This window comes from Staurois parvus, unplaced genomic scaffold (genome assembly GCF_062004578.1).
Source record: "Staurois parvus isolate SC_StPar_1 unplaced genomic scaffold, SC_StPar_1.0 ptg000686l, whole genome shotgun sequence".
Taxonomy (NCBI): domain Eukaryota; kingdom Metazoa; phylum Chordata; class Amphibia; order Anura; family Ranidae; genus Staurois; species Staurois parvus.
The window spans coordinates 1,081,283-1,099,351 of record NW_028318482.1 but is presented as its reverse complement, the minus strand read 5'-3'; the positions used below and the strand labels follow the sequence as shown (position 1 = coordinate 1,099,351).

At 41.1% G+C, this 18,069-nt stretch overlaps 1 protein-coding gene across 1 annotated transcript in view; it reads left to right on the top strand.

Moving 5' to 3' along the window:
• The window catches only part of LOC149447432 (ATPase family AAA domain-containing protein 3-A), a 118,722-nt gene that overhangs the window by 73,557 nt on the left and 27,096 nt on the right, over window positions 1–18,069 (top strand). The window contains exons 12-15 of the mRNA XM_089652553.1: window positions 383–434; window positions 1,573–1,643; window positions 7,859–8,026; window positions 11,358–11,466. Of these exons, the coding sequence (XP_089508679.1) occupies window positions 383–434; window positions 1,573–1,643; window positions 7,859–8,026; window positions 11,358–11,466 (400 nt within the window). The remainder of the gene's footprint in view (window positions 1–382; window positions 435–1,572; window positions 1,644–7,858; window positions 8,027–11,357; window positions 11,467–18,069) is intronic.

Genomic DNA, 18,069 nt, shown 5'->3' with positions numbered 1-18,069 from the left:
CAGTGTTGTCACATGAAAAGATATAATTAAATATTTTCAAAAATGTGAGGGGTGTACTCACTTCTGTGATATACTGTAAATATATGTGGGGGGAAAAAAAGAAATTACATACTGAATATTATCATTACAGGTACAGTATTTACCCCTTACAGTTATCAGAATCGTTTTTCACTATAGGGCTCCTTTTTATGGTTCATTCACACCAGATAAAAAGGTATTGCTTGAACATGTACTGCAGTAATATTCACTGAAATCATCTGTTGGCTCTTAGACTAGGCTGTCTGTCTGGCTCCATAGTGTTATGTGTAATTGTTGGCACTCCCGGCTTGATAAAACCTATTGCTTAGGATTTTTAGGCTGATTCCTGTCTCTCTTTTCACAGCCTCTTGCTTTTTGTGGATGAAGCAGATGCATTCCTAAGGAAGAGAGCAACGGTATGTAATCACTTTGTCATCCAGTTTCCTAAATATGGTTTGTCATGACCTAGATAAACAGATCATGTTTTAGAAATCATCCATGCAGAAATTCACAAAATTATTAAAGGGAATGCATATTGTTTTTTATGTATTTATGTAGTAATTCTGTTCAGTACTAAAAATGTCATGATTTTTTTTTCTCAGATAAAATGTTATTGAGTTCTTCTATTTCTTTCAAAAAACAGGCACTTGATCTAAGATTCTCCATCTTTGTGCAGGCTGACAACCTAAACCTCAGAGAGATCAGACTGCACACACTCCTAAATTACTCAGAGGTTACAGTGGAGGTTATTTAATGTATAGTTGTGCTAGAAGTACAGCTACCCTTTAAAATGAAAACATATAATATTTTTCCTATAGGCTTCCCACAAATGTTTTATCTAACAGGAAAGGCTTAGTTGGCTTTATTTATTTCAGGTACTTTGTATAGCGCCGTCAATTTACGCAGCGCTTTACATATATATTGTACATTCACATCAGTCCCTAACCCTCAAGGGGTGTACAATCTAAGGTCCCTAACTCACATTCATACATACATATACTAGGGCCAATTTAGACAGGTGCCAATTCACCTACCAGCATGTCTTTGGAGTTTGGGAGGAAACTGGAGTACCCAGAGGAAACTCACGCAGGCACCGGGAGAACACGCAGACTCCAGGCAGGTGATGCTGTGGTTGGGATACGAACCAACAACCCTAGTACTGCCAGGCAGAAGTGCTAACCATTTAGCCACTGTGCTGCCCATTTGAGAATGTGATAATGCAGGCTATTATAGTGCCCCTATGGATCCTCTTCCAAGGATCTTATGACTTCTCTTCCAAGGCACCCAAGCTAGGCAATGCTAAATCACAGCTACTACATAATTGCATATTTGTATTGTTACACATAAATGTGGATGTGCCCCCTATACATTTTATCTGTACAGATTCCCTGTAAATTCACACAGAAAGAAGGCAGGCTATTGCAAAATCAAAGGCAAGTGACCATAGTATCTGTAGACACAACTCTGGTCTTCTCACTTGAGCGAATTGCAGGATACCCAGTTAAATAAAGACAGATTTGGTTGGACATATGTCTCCTCTACTTTGTTTTTCAGGAGAAAATCAGCGAAGATCTGAGAGCCACACTAAACGCCTTTCTGTACAGGACTGGAGAGCAAAGTAACAAGTGAGTCGTGAGCTGGTCCTTTGCTACAGACTGTAAAATGACGTTGTGTGTACCATGAATGTCTGTGTCATACCTAGTTCATTGGAGGAACGGTCATTAGCAGGAACATCTAGTGGTGTACAGAGGACCACCAGCCATTTTGTGAGGGACACATTATTTCTGGTGCACAGATGGGTGCTGTGGCCAACTTTTCTTCTACACCTGTTTATCTCCCATGATATTACCACATTTAAAGATTAGCCTTTCTTGTTACAGGACTCTGTTTAACCTTGTAAACGTCTGGGAAGTGAAATCCATGATGACTGCCTCTTTTAGACAGCCTTAGGCATATGTATTACAACACTGATGTGGGAAGGTTAATTTGGACTCATGGTTGCTCAGTAGAGCAGTTTTGAGTTTAACATGAAGAGATGTGAGCATTGCCTGTTTATTGATGGATTCCTGCACTGAATGATTCCATAAGGGCTTAGTTAAGGGCACGTTCATGATCCAGGTGACCTGGGACCAGATGATGAGATTGGGGAAAGTTCCTGATTTTCATATGCCAATTGATGGTTTAAGTTCAGACACTTGGGACTAGTTCACAAGCTGCTTTTTTGTTTGTTGTTCAGATGGGTTTTTTTTATACTGTACCTTATCTAGCTTTTAAATCTCCATTCACATATGTGCATAGCATGCTTTATCTGCCTTGCTCTATATTTCACCACTGCTTTTGATGATATAACACCCTCAGCATTATTTTATTGTCCCTTAAAAGAAAATTTTTTTGTAAGAGTCTACTTACAAAAATTACCACACTAGTTATAACACCTTAAAATAATAACTTTGTTTTAGTTGGTGTTCATGGAGGAAGTACAGTGTCATTTGAAGTGGTGGTAAAATAAGACTTCTTGAGTTAAAATAATGATTTTATGAGGAAACAAGCCTTTCAACAGTTAAAGTGCTAAGGGTAATTTATTAAAAAAAAAAAGTAATAATTATCTGCCCTGTGCAATCATTTTTTCACAGAGCTGCCCTGATTATCCTCTTAGGTCTCCTCCGGCACTCCTGGCTCCTTCCTCCTCCTGAGTGCCCCCAAAGCAAGCAGCTTCCTATGGGGGCACTCCTGAGCCGGCTCTGTGTCCACAGACACATAGAGTGTGGCTGGAGCACTCCACACCACCACCTCCACCCCTGCTCCCTCCTCAGTGGCTGTGATTGACAGCAGTAGCAGCCACTGGCTCCCACTGCTGTTTTTGAATCAATGAGGGAGAGAGCTGGGAGAGTCTTTGTTCTCCTGCACATTGCTGGATTTAGATTGGGCTCAGGTAAGTATTCGAGAGGGGCTGGGGGGGGAGCTGCACACAGATTATTATTTTTTTTGTAGAATGCATGAAGGTAAGTAACCTTTAGCCTTTAGAATAACATAAAACGTTCAATTCGTGAAGACAAAATGGGTATACGTCTTTGTGACATTTTATATTTGTGAATTGAACATTTTTAGGTAAAAGTTAGCATGAGGTACATGGGTAGTAATGTTAAAATAACTCCTTTATCTTAGTGAATTGAGCTTCTGATGTCTCACAAAATAAAGTAGACCTCTTCATACTAGAGGAAGGGTGGTTGCACTTTTCAAGGAGAGAGGTCTGCTGCTTTGCACCCCACAAGGTGATGAGGTGGATGGGTAGTAGTTCACCCAGCTGCTTGGTCACATTGGTACAAAATACTCCTGGACACGAAGAGGTTAACAGCATGTTTGGAATGATTGCCCAGGAGACCCCCAAGTCATATTTTGGTGCTTCATATACCATCCAGGATATCTTAATTCAATAATGACGTAATTTCATAAGCAAAAGTGACTGCTGAAGTCAATGAGAGATTTTTACTTTTAATGTTATCGAATATCCTTTGCCTTCATTTCTGTAGTAGACCTTGTAAAATTTCCTTTTTCTCAAGAGGCCAGAACTATAAAAAGATGCCTCACCTCTAATTGTAGAATTTTTTTCTTCCATTTCCTTTCCTGATTTTAATACACGATTTAAAATAGTGTTCTTTTCACTGCTTTTAGAGAATAAATTGACTTAAAGGGGTTTTCCACATATCAGGTGGTACAGAAGACTCAGTTGAGCTATATTGCCAAAAGTATTGGGACACCCCTCCAAATCAATGAATTCAGGTGTTCCAATCACCTCCATGGCCACAGGTGTAGAAAATCAAGCACCCAGGCATGCAGACTGCTTCTACAAACTTTTGTGAAAGAATGCGTTGCTCTCAGGATCTCAGTGAATTCAAGCGTGGTTTCATGATAGGTTGCCACCTGTGAAAATTGTCCATCCATGAAATTTCCTTGCTACTAAATATTCCACAGTCAACTGTTAGTAGTATTATAACAAAGTGAAAGCAACTGGGAAAAACGGCAACTCAGCCACCAAGTGGTAGGCCACGTAAAATGGTAGAGTGTGGTCAGCGCATGTTGAAGCGCACAGTGCTCTGAAGTCGCCAATTGTCTGCAGAGTCAATAGCTAAAGACCTCCAAACTTCGCGTGGCCTTCAGATTAGCACAACAGTGCATAGAGCGCTCCATGGAATGGGTTTCCATGGGCGAGCAGCTGCATCCAAACCTTACATCATCAAGTGCAATGCAAAGTGTGTGATGTAGTGGTGTAAAGCACGCCGCCACTAGACTGTAGAGCAGTGGAGACTCTGGAGTGATGAACCATGCTTCTCTGTCTGCAATCCGATGGATGTGTCTGGGTTTGACTGTTGCCAGGAGAACGGTACTTGCCTAGTGTAAAGTTTGGTGGAGAAGGGTATTTGATGGGTTGTTTTTCAGGGGTTGGGCTTGGCCCCCTAGTTCCAGTGAAGGGAACTCTTAAGGCGTCAGCATACCAAGACATTTTGGACAATTTCATGATCCCAACTTTGTGGGAACACTGTGGGGATGGCCCCTTGCTGTTCTAGCAAGACTGCTCACCAGTGCACACCACTATGTCCATAAAAACAAGGATGAGCGAGTTTGGGGTGGAGGAACTTCACTGGCCTGCACGCAGTCCTGACCTCAACCTGATAGAACATCTTTGAAATGAATTATAGCGGAGTCTGCGAAGAGCCAGGCCTTCTGGTCTGACATCAGTGCGCTTCTGTTAGAATGGTCAAACATTCCATTAGACACACTCCTAAACCTTGTGGACAGCCTTCCCAAAAAAGTTGAAGCTGTTATAGCTGCAAAGGGTGGGCCAACTCAATATTGAACCCTATGGACTAAGATTGGGATGCCATTAAGGTTCATGTGCATGTAAAGGCAAGCGTCCTAATACTTTTGGCAATATAGTGTATGTATGACCTAGGTACCCTGACATTGCCAGAAGAAACTGTAGGTCATATTTAAAGGTTAAGTTGACCTTTCAAAACATGTTACACCCACCACTTTAACAACTAGCGGGGGATCTTCTCTCCCCCCATTAGCTGTCAAATTTAAGAAAAGTGCCCCCCCCCCCCCTCCTGTCAGTATATCTGCTTGCTCGTACATCCCGTGTGGGCAAGCAGATGTACTAGGAGATCTGCGTGGCACCAGCAACCTGATTGGTGGTGCAATGGTTTCCAGGCTCCTGCAACCAAAAATAATAAATGCACATTTTGTTAACTGCAAAAATGCGCATTTATTATTTTTGGTAAAAAAGTAAACTTATTCTTTAACCACTTCAATACAGGGCAGTTTTACCCCCTTCCTGCTCAGGCATTTCTTCATAAATTTAGGCCATAATGTATTCTACTACATTTCTTTGGAGAAAATACCCCAAATTAGTGTATATTATTTAGTCTGTAGGAAAGTTATAGAGTCCACAAACCAAGGTTTTTTAAACAAGCATTTATCTATTGTTAAGGAGCGGGGCTGCTGCATCCTTAAAAGAGAAGTATGGGTTAAATTTTTTTTTTTTTTTTTGCATAATCTGAATCCTGGTGAGCTGCTGCTATGAAAAACTATGTTCTGTCCTCTGAAATGTACATCCTTTCTTCCGCAATCAAAGAAAATACCTGTGGGAGGGGCTGAGGTCTCTCATGTAGCGTGATCCCGACATTGAAGTCAGTATCCTCCCCCCTACTGACTGACATTAGCTTATGACAGTCTGCACACTCCGGAGACTTCAGCTCTTCTACACTCTCCCCTCCTTACTCCACCTATGCAGGCTGTTCAGTTTCTTCACACACAAGCAGCTTCTATCCCCCTACTCCCCCCTCCCATCAAGGTCGTTGTGAGTCAGAGTTTCACTTACAGACATGCTGCTGCTTTCTCCTTCCTCCTTCCTTCCCCCTCCCATCCAGGCTGCGCTCTCACTGCTGAACTTTCTCAGTTCTCTCTCTGCACAGTGAAGCAGAGAAGAAGCTGAAGAACATTTATTCATTTTTTTCTTGTACATTACAGTCTCCTGGACTTGCAAATGCCTCAGCATACTGTTATGTTCCTCTGTTTCTTGCTGACAGTGTAAAGTCATGGAAACAGGCACGTGACAGGCAGGCATGTTCCAGCTTGTGTCTGTGAGGAAAGCGTGGTCACAGCTGAGAACTGACGGAAGGAGAGGATAAGGGGGTTGCTCACTCCACATGTACACCCATACCTAACTTTCAAACCTGAAGAGGACCGTTATTCAGCCCTAACCAGGGCTTGGAATAGGGATACAGCAAAAATAGAGCAACATAGAAAAGAAAGAAAAGCTGATCTGTGGTAAGGGTAGTTAATGCTATCTATTTGCACTATCCCATACTTCTCCTTTAGCAACGAATGACATTTCAACTGTCAGCGGGATTGCCCTTACCCTCCCACCAGGTCCGATGCCAGCAAAAAGGCCGCACAGGCAGGGTGCTATGATGCGTAAAATCCCCAGACACTTGGTAACCCTGCCACCTTGCTGACACAGTCACCCCCACAGCTTTCTACGATCACACTCCCAGCCAGAGAATGAGCCAGGTATGAGGAGGGGGAGATAAAGGCATAGGCTGTGCGTTTGTTCTGCTAGAGGCATCTCCTCCAGACACCACAACATGACAACTGACGTGGACAGTAGCAATACCCCCAGCCTTCTGTCCTGCATGATCTGCTTCCAGGACCCTGAGCAGATAATCTGTATAGTGTAATGCTGGGATATCATTGTCCACCTATCTACACCCATCAGGGATAAAGATCCCTTCCTGTCTCCTGGCCTGTCACCTGTGTCCAAAAGTGATCAGGATACTGAAGAGGGGGGGGGGGGTCCTCATTACATGACACATAGCCAGCACTGCACACACATGTAATCAGACAGAACATTTGCACACATCTATGGGATAACTTTCATGTCCCCTACATTTTGATCATTCCATATCCTCCTTTGACAATCCTGGCTCATTCATTATCTTAAAGAACTCCATGAAATAAAAAACAATTCTATGCATTGGGGCTGTGACTGCGCAATACATGGGTTAACAGCTCATTTTTGTCTAGGGGTTTGCCATGCCCTCACCCCCCCAGCTCCAGGAGGAATTCAGATGTGCATAATTATTAGGCATTTGTGAAACTATTCAGATAGAGGCAACACTCTGGAAGTATCTAAACCATTGAGGTGTGACAAGTTGAAAATAAAACCTTTTAATGTGACTAGCCAATAAGGTTACAAAAATGCAAAAAGCAAAAAAAAGAGGCAAATTAAGTGCAAACAAAACTTGAGAAGAATATAGAACTACAAGGAATCAATTAACATCCTATCATAGCATAGTCCATAACTGCAACCTAGTAGGAGGGTCCAGATTCCAGAAGTACAATGTGGAAAGTGCTCATAGACATGGCTAAGGTAAAGAGCGTTAAAACACAACCCTGATGAATAGGATGCACAAGCTGAGTGTCAAGATTGTACAGGTGAAATGGGAATGACTCCTTGAGGAACTATCCATCAAGCTTTTTGTTTAATTTTTTGTGCCCCTAGCATCCCACTCCTTCAAATGGCAGCATATCCAATGTGTATATGATTGATCCTCAGTCAACAGCTCTTTCTCTAAATAAATACAAGGAACATAATTTTGCTGTAAGTAAAATTCTATTTTACCCCTAAGAAAGACAAAACTCCCCTTTCCTTTTGTTAAACATTCACATTTGCAAAATAAAGTTTTGGATTGACTGAGAGCATTGCACAGTGTTTATTCAACAATAACAATAATCCTGAGAATACAATTTGCATACTAAGTGAATCTGTTTCCTCTTCTAGATTTATGATGGTGCTGGCCAGTAATCAGCCAGAACAGTTTGACTGGGCCATCAACGATCGAATAGATGAGATTGTCAACTTCGATCTTCCTGGACTGGAGGAGAGGGAGCGCCTGGTCCGACTTTACTTTGATAAATACGTCTTAAAACCAGCAAGCGAGGGCAAGCAGTAAGTGTGGACAATGTTGCCAAGTATGCTGATTGTGTACAGACTGTAGGAAATATCTAAACTATTGAGGTATGACCTGCATCTCCAGTCCTAAACTTCTTCTATTTTGTCAGATTGATATGAAGAGCACTAACATTTTCTAAATGCTGCAAAGAATTGGTGGCCCTTCTTTAATCCTTTTATTTCTGCTCATTTTTGTATATAATTTTTTCTGATACTCTCTAATTCGATGTTGAATCTATTTTAATTCCGTTTTCAAACAGTACAGAGCATGAGCATCAGAGTACATGTCCATTTCCATCAACTACATAAACTCATAGAAGCAAAGTTACTTCCTGATTTAGCATTATTGCTTCCTGGGTCAGCCTGTGCTCATTGGACAGAGGGGATGATGCCAAATGAAGAGTCTGGAGGCAGAAGGGGTGAAATAGTAAGCTCTGTTTGTGGAAACGTGTGTAAATCACAAGATCAGCTGTACAAAATTTTAATCGTTTAGCAGATACAATATATGCATTTCAACTGTGTATTTAGCTATTGTCATGGAGGTTTTCTTCAGTAGTGCTCCAGATATGTTTACAATGAAAAATTCATTTAGTTGTACTGTGCAGGACACAGGATCTTTAATATTTAACCATGGTTTATATACAGTATATGAACACTGGCAAAAAATGAAAGCTGCGGGGACATCCCCTTTATGGCCCCTCCCTCCCCCAGCAATCGTAAGAAAAGCTTACCTCTTTTTCTTATGAATGTTTTCTCCTATCAAGATTCCTGGCTGCACCATAGCCACTGCGGCTCTTTCTGCAGCTTACAAGATCGATTGACTGCTTGGCTGAGTCTTGGGGGTCCATACTTGGGCCCCTCTTGGATTAAGATGTGGGTCCAGCCTATAATGTTGCTTTGGGCTCTGGATCCTGCATGGGTACTCACCTTGACATGGGATGCACGATGTTAAGTTAGCCACAGGATGCTATACAAGTCCGGATCCATGCTCTACCAAGAGTGGACCCCTGTCCGCAAAGACCCCTTTGAGGGTATGCCCACCATGGAGGGTGAAGCCAGGATGTGATGTCATCCTATGTATACGGTCTAAAGTGGGAAGACATCTGCTACAGTAAGAGTAGGGCTTGCACCCTTTATATTTTCCGCAGGGTGGGTTCTGATGCTCGGGGTTATTTACAGTACCAAAAGTGGTAACCCCGAGCCACACTCGCGATTACACTAGTACTTCTCCTGCGATTCCCCCAATCCTTACCTTGTCCTGCAATCCCATGATGTCCTCCTACTGTGTCCTCCGGCCGATGCCAGCATCCGTCTTCTGGGTTTCGTTCCCTATGAGCATCGGTATACGGGAGGGCAGAACCGGCGGGAGATTAAAAAAAGTGAAAATATGACATACACACAATACACTGTAATCTGTTAGGATTACATTACTGTATCAAACATATTCACCTAAATTTTGTCCCTATTGATTTGTCCAGTGCCCTGCCTGCACTTTTACTGTTCTTTCTGCCTGGAAACTTGAGAACGTTCATGGCATCCAAAAAGCGTCCCTTAAGGTCAAAAGTGGTTTTAGACCAGCTAGAAAACCGCAATAGTGAATTAGAATCACTTGCAGAATTGAGCGATAGTGATTCGTGGGGAAATTCGTCATCAGACACTGAAAATGATTCTGCGACTGAGCTCAGTGATGTGTGAACTTGGTGCTCTATTTCAAATTTCAGTGTTTTTGATTTGATTACATATCTTTTTGAAGTTTTAAATTCACACCATCCCCTTCAAGTTCTTAAAAATGTTTCCATTTTATCCTCTTCACTATGGTATAATTCCTCCATCCTATAAATATACTCTACTCTGGATATCCAATCCTTTTCCCTTGGTATCTCCTGGGCCCGCCAAAACTTTGGGATCAATCCCTTTGCAGCATTTAAAAAATGAAAAATCTTCATATTCTTGTACTGTTTCACCGTTAACTCAGTGTTATGAAATAAGCAAGCCCATGGTTCTTGTAAGATTTTAACTCCCGAGATCTCTTGTATTTGTTGTACTATATCCTTCCAAAACGCCTGTATCTAAGGGCATTCCCACCATAAATGTGCCATATTTCCCTTTATCCCACATTTCTCTCCAGCAAAGTGGTGAGCTCTCTGGTTGTTGTGCCATGCTAGGTGTAATGAACCATCTTGCCAAACATTTATAATTGTTTTGTACAATTTTCATATCCACCACCCCCTGTGCCAAATTAAGTATCTTCCTTTTTTTGCTGTTTGTCTAATTGAGTTCCAAATTCTGTCACCCATCTCTCCAAAAACAACAGAGGTAGGTCTGGACATTTTAGTAAATATTTTATATATACGAGAAATACTGTGTTTCTGTGTAGTACCTGCACTCAGCATCTGTTCAAATGGATGCAGGTCTTTTACTACCCTTACTGGTGGTGGGAGTGCCATTGGGGATGATTTTCCTAAGCTGAAACTGGTGCTTTAGTCAAGGTGGAGGGACTTGTAAACAGTTCCAAATATCAGTAAATTTTGGCACAAAACCTTCAAGCCTCTGCTAAAAAGGTGACTGAAGAGGAATTTTACCTTTCAGTATGCCAACAACCAAAAACCTACCTCCAAAACAGAATGGCTTCATCAGAAGATGATCAATGATTTTGGAATGCCCCAACCTGAGCCTGGACCTGAATCCAGTTAAAAATCTGTGGGGTGATCTGAAGAGGGCTGTGCACAGGAAATGCCCTTGCAATCTGACAGATTTGGAGTGCTTTTGCAAGAAAGATTGGGCAGATTCCCAAGGCAAGATAGCCTACTACCCCCAGAATACTGTCATAAAATCAAAAGGTGCTTCAATAAAATATTAGTTCAAGGGTGTGCATATTTATGAAACTGCATTTATTTCAAGTTTTAATTTTTTCCCCTTTTAAAGATTTAAGGTTGTTTTTGTTGAATTGCACAGATTGTAGGTCACATAGATGGAAAGCATTCAGGGGTGATTTTTACCATGGTCTGATTTTTTTTTTTTTTTTGTATCTCAGAAACCTGGGCTTTTTACAGGGATATGTAGACTTTTTTTTAATCCACTGTACATTCAAGTGAAACTGTGGTGCCCAAATTACCTGTGTAATTAAAGACCTCTGTTTCATGTCTGTGCAGTAATTTTTCAGTTCTCTTGCGACATACGGATCTGTACTTTCAGGCTTCAGAGCCATTGTCCTGTGCCATGTACAGTCTTCCTTGCAGAGACAATTGCTAAATTATCCCACTTTTTACAGTGCATTAGCTCACCCTTTGGCTTTTCTAACTGTTTGCTTCACGTTCTTTTTCTGTAGACGTTTGAAAGTTGCCCAATTTGACTATGGAAAGAAATGTTCAGAACTGGCAAAAATAACTGAAGGCATGTCTGGCCGAGAGATCTCCAAACTGGGTGTCGCTTGGCAGGTGAGTGGCTAAAGTACCTTTTTGGACTGAACTTGTCAAAGCCTAAGATATTGGTTATCATAAAAACTACAAGCCCTAGATTTCCCTGATGGCTATAATTCCTGTAAAATGCATAAGCTGATTTTAATTTCATGTGGAGTCTATAAATCTATAAAACTAGCTGTTTATATAGTGGTGGTGATATAGCAAGGTTTGTTTTGTGACTAAAATTGTATATAAACCGTGACAATACACTTCTATCATTTGCTTTCTTTTCGTCTGGTAAAACAAAATGCTTTCAAAGGTATATTTATCTACTTGACAAGGGCAAAAAAAACAGTCAGAAATTCAGAGCTGTCTCCACAAGCACAGAGAAGCAAATACACCCTATAAAAGTGGCTTACTTTTACAACATGTTGGGACAGAAAAACATTGAATTTTCAAGGAGTACCTATTGATAAAGGTAGTATTCTTGGTGAAAAACACAAGGAAATTTTGCCTTTTCAGTATTTTATTTAACAAAAAATATTAGAAAATCTAATAGTGTATTATGCATAGCAGAGCCATACAAAGCAGTGTGCTTACAGTGAAGCACACGCAGCGCACATAATGTGAAACCGCACACAGTTAACCCTTTGATTGCCCACCTGTTAACCCCTTCCTGCCCAGTGCCATTTGTACAGTCTCAGTGCATTTTTATTAGCACTGGTCACTGGGGATGTCAGTGACACCAAGTCAGTTCACCCCAGTGTCAGAATGCCCACCGCAGTCCTGCTATAAGTCGCTGATCACCGCCATTATAGTAAAAAAATAAAAAATTGCAGTGTATATATACCGGCATTTTTAAATGCTATAACTTTTCACGTAAACCAATTAATTTACACGTATTGGGATTTTTTTCTTAGCAAAGACATGTAGCAGAATACATTTTGGCCAAATTTATGAAGAAATTTGATATTTTACATTTTTTACTGGACATGTTTAATAGCAAAAAGTCCAAAATATTGTTTTTTTTCTCAAAATTGTCATTCTTTTTTTGTTTATAGCGCAAAAAATAAAAACCGCACAGGCAATCAAATACCACCAAAAGAAAGCTCTATTCGTGGGAAAAAAAATGACATAAAATTTCATTTGGGTACAGCATTACATGACCACGCAAATGTCAGTTAAAGTAACACAGCGCCGTATCGCAAATAATGGCCTGATCAGGAAGGGGGGTAAATCCTCTGGAGGGAAAGTGGTTAGGTTTGCAAAGAGAAACCTGTAGGGGGAGTGAACACTGAGGGTAGGAGCAGGCAGGAAGATGGGAACATACTAAGGGCTGCCATAGATTCTAGGATGTGTCTGCTGACGGTAGGATATAGAAATAAAGACCAATGAGTTGGAGGCTCAGTCTTTGCTTTAGTACTCTTTAAGAGATGTGATTTGGGCATGTCAATATAATGCCATATTGATTTGTGTAACATAAATTTAGATGATGGGTCCGCTTTAAATTATATTTTCCACCTATTAAAGATCTTTTTATCTGCACTTGAAAGCAGCATACTGCAATAGTAACATTTCTCTCCTCCACCACCCTCCATACAGAGGCCTTGTGTGTCACTCTAATTAGGACCCATTTGCAGATGCATTCAGGTCTTCCCCCATTATTCCTGCATGTTTCTGCATCCCTTTCAGAAAAATACCAAACCAAATAATGGTATTAAAAGCAAGAGAGAGCCTAAAATGACAGCGCGCCGCCCGATTTGAGCCGAGAAAGCTCAGCTTGTGTGACAAATTGGGGAAAATGACTGCAGAGCAGTGTTTCAAGCCCATTATCTCTGCTGGGTGGATAACCATTTGCATTAGCAAGGGCCGACATCCATGCTAGCGCATTGAATGGAAGTGTTTGCATTGACTGTCTCCCCACAGGCTGCTCTGCCTTTTGTCAGGCTCGTGCTGGATTGCGAGGAGATGTGATTTCCCCCCCCCCCCCCCCCTCCTCATCCTAGTCTCTGCAGCAGATGTGCTCAGTCCAGTTCAGGGGTGAATCTACAGAGCGGAACAAGGATTTCTAATGGGGCTTCTGGGGAGAGGAAGCTCTGACATTTTCTGTTGCTATGGAGAATGAGCAGGCTTTAAAGCTCAAGTTCACCTTTTTGTCTACGTTTATTTCCTATGTGTTCTATATTTTCCCAGTTAAATAAAACTATACTGTTCCTAATTCTTCATTGCCTATTTTAAGTTTTTACATGTTTCAGTTTAAAGGTTACTCCACCCACAGCTGATATTTCTGTAGATGCTAGAAAGGTAACAAAAAGTTTTGGGGTCATGGAGAACTGGGCAAACCTTGTGGTTACTGGCCCTACAGCAGAAATGGACTGCACCTTAATGGGGAGAGCTCAGCTCTTTTGGGGGAGAAGATGGATAGAAGGTTGGAGAAACTAGGATATGGGGGAGGGATGGGTGAGAGGTGTAATGTGGAGTGAGAAAAGGTCAAATTGTAAAGTGGGGGGGAGGGGGTGGAATGGAGGGCCTTAAACCAGAGTGAAACTAAAGTTTCCAAGACCAATGGTAGGCTGGCTGAATCTCACTGTATTGAAAGAGCAGGCAAGGATAAAATAACATGCACTCGTACAAAATCAAAAGATGTGCACAAATGGTGAAAGCCTGGATATTAAAATTGAATAACTAGAACTTCTGATGCATGAGGATTTTGACTTCATGGGAATATCAGAAATTTGGTTTGACAGCTTGCATGAACTGGCTTACGACTATCTAAGGGTACTTCCTGTATCAGAGGGTCAGGGTAGGGGTGTGTGTGTCTGTCTGGTGGGGGCGAGCCTTTATGTTAAGAGCGATTTGATAGTGAATATGAGTAATGACTATGCTAACGGGGCTAGTGAAGAGGTAGAGTCTTTGTGGCTGAAGCTTCAAAGGGATAAAACATAGGCTATAGGCCTCCTAACATTGAGGATGAGACTCCTCTCCTTTAACACTTAGAGATGATGGGGGACAGGGCAATGTTATAATCATGGGGGACTTCTACTATCCTGATATTGATTGAGCAAAGGAAACTGCTCTCAGTTAATGTCCATTATTTCTTGAATGTAATGCAGGACAATTTCATGTGTCAAATGGTGGAAGCTCCAATTAGGACTAATGCTCTGCTGTACCTTTTAATTACAAACATTACAGGGCTGATTTCAGATGTGGAAGTAAGGAATGACTTTGGAAACCGTGACCAGAGTACTTTAGCCATTAATGATAGGAAATGGAGACATGAAGGTAGCACAACAACTGCCACTAGGCAACAAATATAAACAAACAAATGTTAAACTTGGGTGGATAAATACAAAGTTAAAAGGCATATTACAAAGAAAAAAATTTCCTTTTAAGAAATATAAGGCCAAAGGGTCACCAGTAGCATTAACAAACTACAAAGAGTGCAATAGGAATGCAAACTGGGCAGCTAAAATAGATTATGGGATACGTGATGCAAAGGAGAGTAAAAAAAATGTTTTTCCTTTTAACTATTAATAGTAAAAATTGTAGGTTAGAACCACAGATAAGGGGAAGTTGATCACAACTGACAGGGAAAAGGCAACTGTATTATATACATTCTTCTCAGCTTATATGAATGAAAAGAAGGGGTATAGTAAACAAAACATTAAGGTAATAACAATGTATTGAATGTACCCATGTTCAAAGAGACTTGAAAACCTTTAATGTGAATAAATCACCAGGACCACATGGCTTACATCTGAGAATTCTCAATGAACTTAGCCATGTTATAGCCAGACCATTATTCCTAATTTTTAGGGACAACCTACTGAGTGGAATGGTACCCGCAGATTAGCGAAAAGAAATGTGGTACCACTATTCAAGAATAAACCAAGATAGATACCAGGAAACTACAGAGCAGTCAGCCTAACATCGATCGTATGTAAACTATTAGAAGGAATAATAAGGGACCATTTCCAAGAATTTGCTGATGAAAATAGTATAATTAATAACCAACCTTGATTTATGAAAGACTGTGCTTGCCAGACCAACCTTTTAACATTGAAGTTTTGTTTACCTGCATGGATTTTATGCATAAAGGTGAAAAACCTATGTGCAACTCCACCAGCCCCCCCCCCCCCCTAATTTTCACCTAAGCCCCCTCTCGATCCATCGATGTGCACTGGAGTCTCGGCTATCCCAAGACTCCCTCTTCCCATCGGCTCCCACTGCTGTCCATCACAGCCAGTGAGAAGAGAGGGGGTGGGGCCAAGCTGCAGCTGTGGGGGCAACCGACAAGAGGGAAGGGCCAGGAGAGCCTGCGGGGGACCCGAGAAGAGGAGGATCCAGGCTGCTCTATGTAAAACCACTGCACACAGCAGAGCAGGTAAGTATAGACATGTTTGTTGCTTTTTCTGTTAAAAAAAAAAATAAGCCTTTAGGTAATGTACTTGGAGATTCTATGGGGCTTGTTGCTAAAGTAACGTACAGACCGAAGTGAAGTGTGCCAGTACAGACAAGCAGGGGTGCAATACCATTCAAGAACCAAAGCCAGAAAGTTAGCAGTCCTCAACCTTTTCAAGTTTTTCAATTCTGGGATATCCCATGCTTTCAACCCTTTGTTCCCCAATAAAAACACCAAAAACAAAACCCTTAGACTGATCATTGAGCCAGAGAGAGACTGTCGGAAATGCTGTGTGTCTGGGTGTGGGTGCTGTAAAGGGGGAAGTAGACCCAATTACTAACACCTGCTGCAAGGGTAGCCCAATCTTGAGTATACAATCCAGTTTTGGTCATCAATCCTCAGGAAAGATGTACTTTGAACTGTAAGGAGTTCAGGGAAGGGCAACAAAGCTGATAAGTGGTCTAGGAGACCTTGGTAAGAAGAAATTACTACAAGCACTAAATTATTCTCCCTGGAAAAGAGGCACCTAAGGAGGGGATTCGATCAAGACAATAGTGACTCTAGCATTGGGAGAAAACTATTTCGCTTAACGTCGCCAATGAAGACATGCAGCCAAACAATGAAGTTGGATGAAAGGTGGTTCAGTTTCAAATTGTGTAAAGCTGACGATAAATTATTTTCTTGTACAATTTCTGTACAATCTCCTTTAGATTTACCTCCAACTATATAGTGCAAGGGTCAGCCTGATTAGATTTGACCAAAAACCATATATTACGAGGTCAAACCTAAACAACACTTTCAATTTGTATCCAAAGGAAAATTGTACAATAAGATTGTATAATGTTTGGCCAGCTTAAGGAGTTCTTTACTGTTAGAGCAGTATACTCCCTTCCACAGTTGGTTTTGTTAGAGGAGAGTGTAGATAAATTCAGAAAACTTTTAGTTGTGTTTTTTAGTAAACATATGGAAAATGGTAGTTACATAAACACATGCACATTCTCAGCTTGAACAGAATGGACTGGTGTCTTTATTCAACTATGTAACTATATAACCATCTGACACTATCTTATAAGGAGTATTTTTGTTTCCATGCCCTCATACTGGCCCACCTCTTTAGGGATTGGGAGCTGTATGTCAGACAGGACTCTTCTATGCCCCAAAAGCATAAAAAACTGTAAAAAGAACACCCATCAGTACACCAAGTCCAATGTAGCAAAAGCTTTATTGTTCCACACACAGAACACAAACCCATGCCTTGAACCTTCCCATTCAAACTCCTCTGTAGTTTATTTCTCTTGGAGTCTATTGTTGCATTCTCTCTGTTCTTGAGTTCTTGGATTTGCACACCTGCTGGGATCATTATAAGAGACTCCTACTATTCCTGGTAAAAGTATGCCTGGGAGATTTTTGTTGGAATAGCGCACTAGATGTATTTAGTAAATGCACAAAATATAACTGGGAGCTAACATTTAGGCTCGGTTCACACTACTGCGACCTGAAAGTCGTGACTTCCTGGCGATTTGCTGGCGACTTAATGTGACTTCGATGTGACTTGATGCGTGACTTTCATGCCATTCGACTTTGCCTGGTTAATCTTTCTTCATTGTTGGATCCAAATCACATCAATATAGATGAGGATCCGACTTGAATGCGACTTCCAATAAAGTCAATGGGCACAAGTCAAATAGAAGTTGCCTTGAAGTAGTACAGGAACCTTTTCTAAAGTCGGAGCGACTTCAGTAGCGCGAGTTGCGACAGCTCTCATTGACTAACATGGGACTTCTCGTCATGCGACTTGGGGTCTCACAAGTCGAATCCCAAGTCGTGGTAGTGTGAGCTAAGACTTAAAGGTAATAACTCCAGGGATTTTTGATCTGGGGGATATTGAATTACTTTCTGAGAGATCAGGAAGGAATTTTTTTTCCTTGCTGGAGCAAATTGGACCATGCTTCATAGGGGTTTATTGTATTTTGCATTCTTTTTTAACCTGACTACTTATGTAGCTATAAATAAAAAAATAAAAAAAAATAAAAAAACCGCCTACCCCACCCACCAGGCTCCACCTATATATCTGTGTGTTCTCTGTTTTCTTTCCACAATTCAAACACATATTCTAGTAATATTCCATTTGCACAAAACAATGAATGTGCATGATAGATTGTTAGCTCCTCAGAGCCAGAAGCTGATGTTATACTTTAATAGCATAAACAAAATCCATGACATTGTAGAGGGAATAC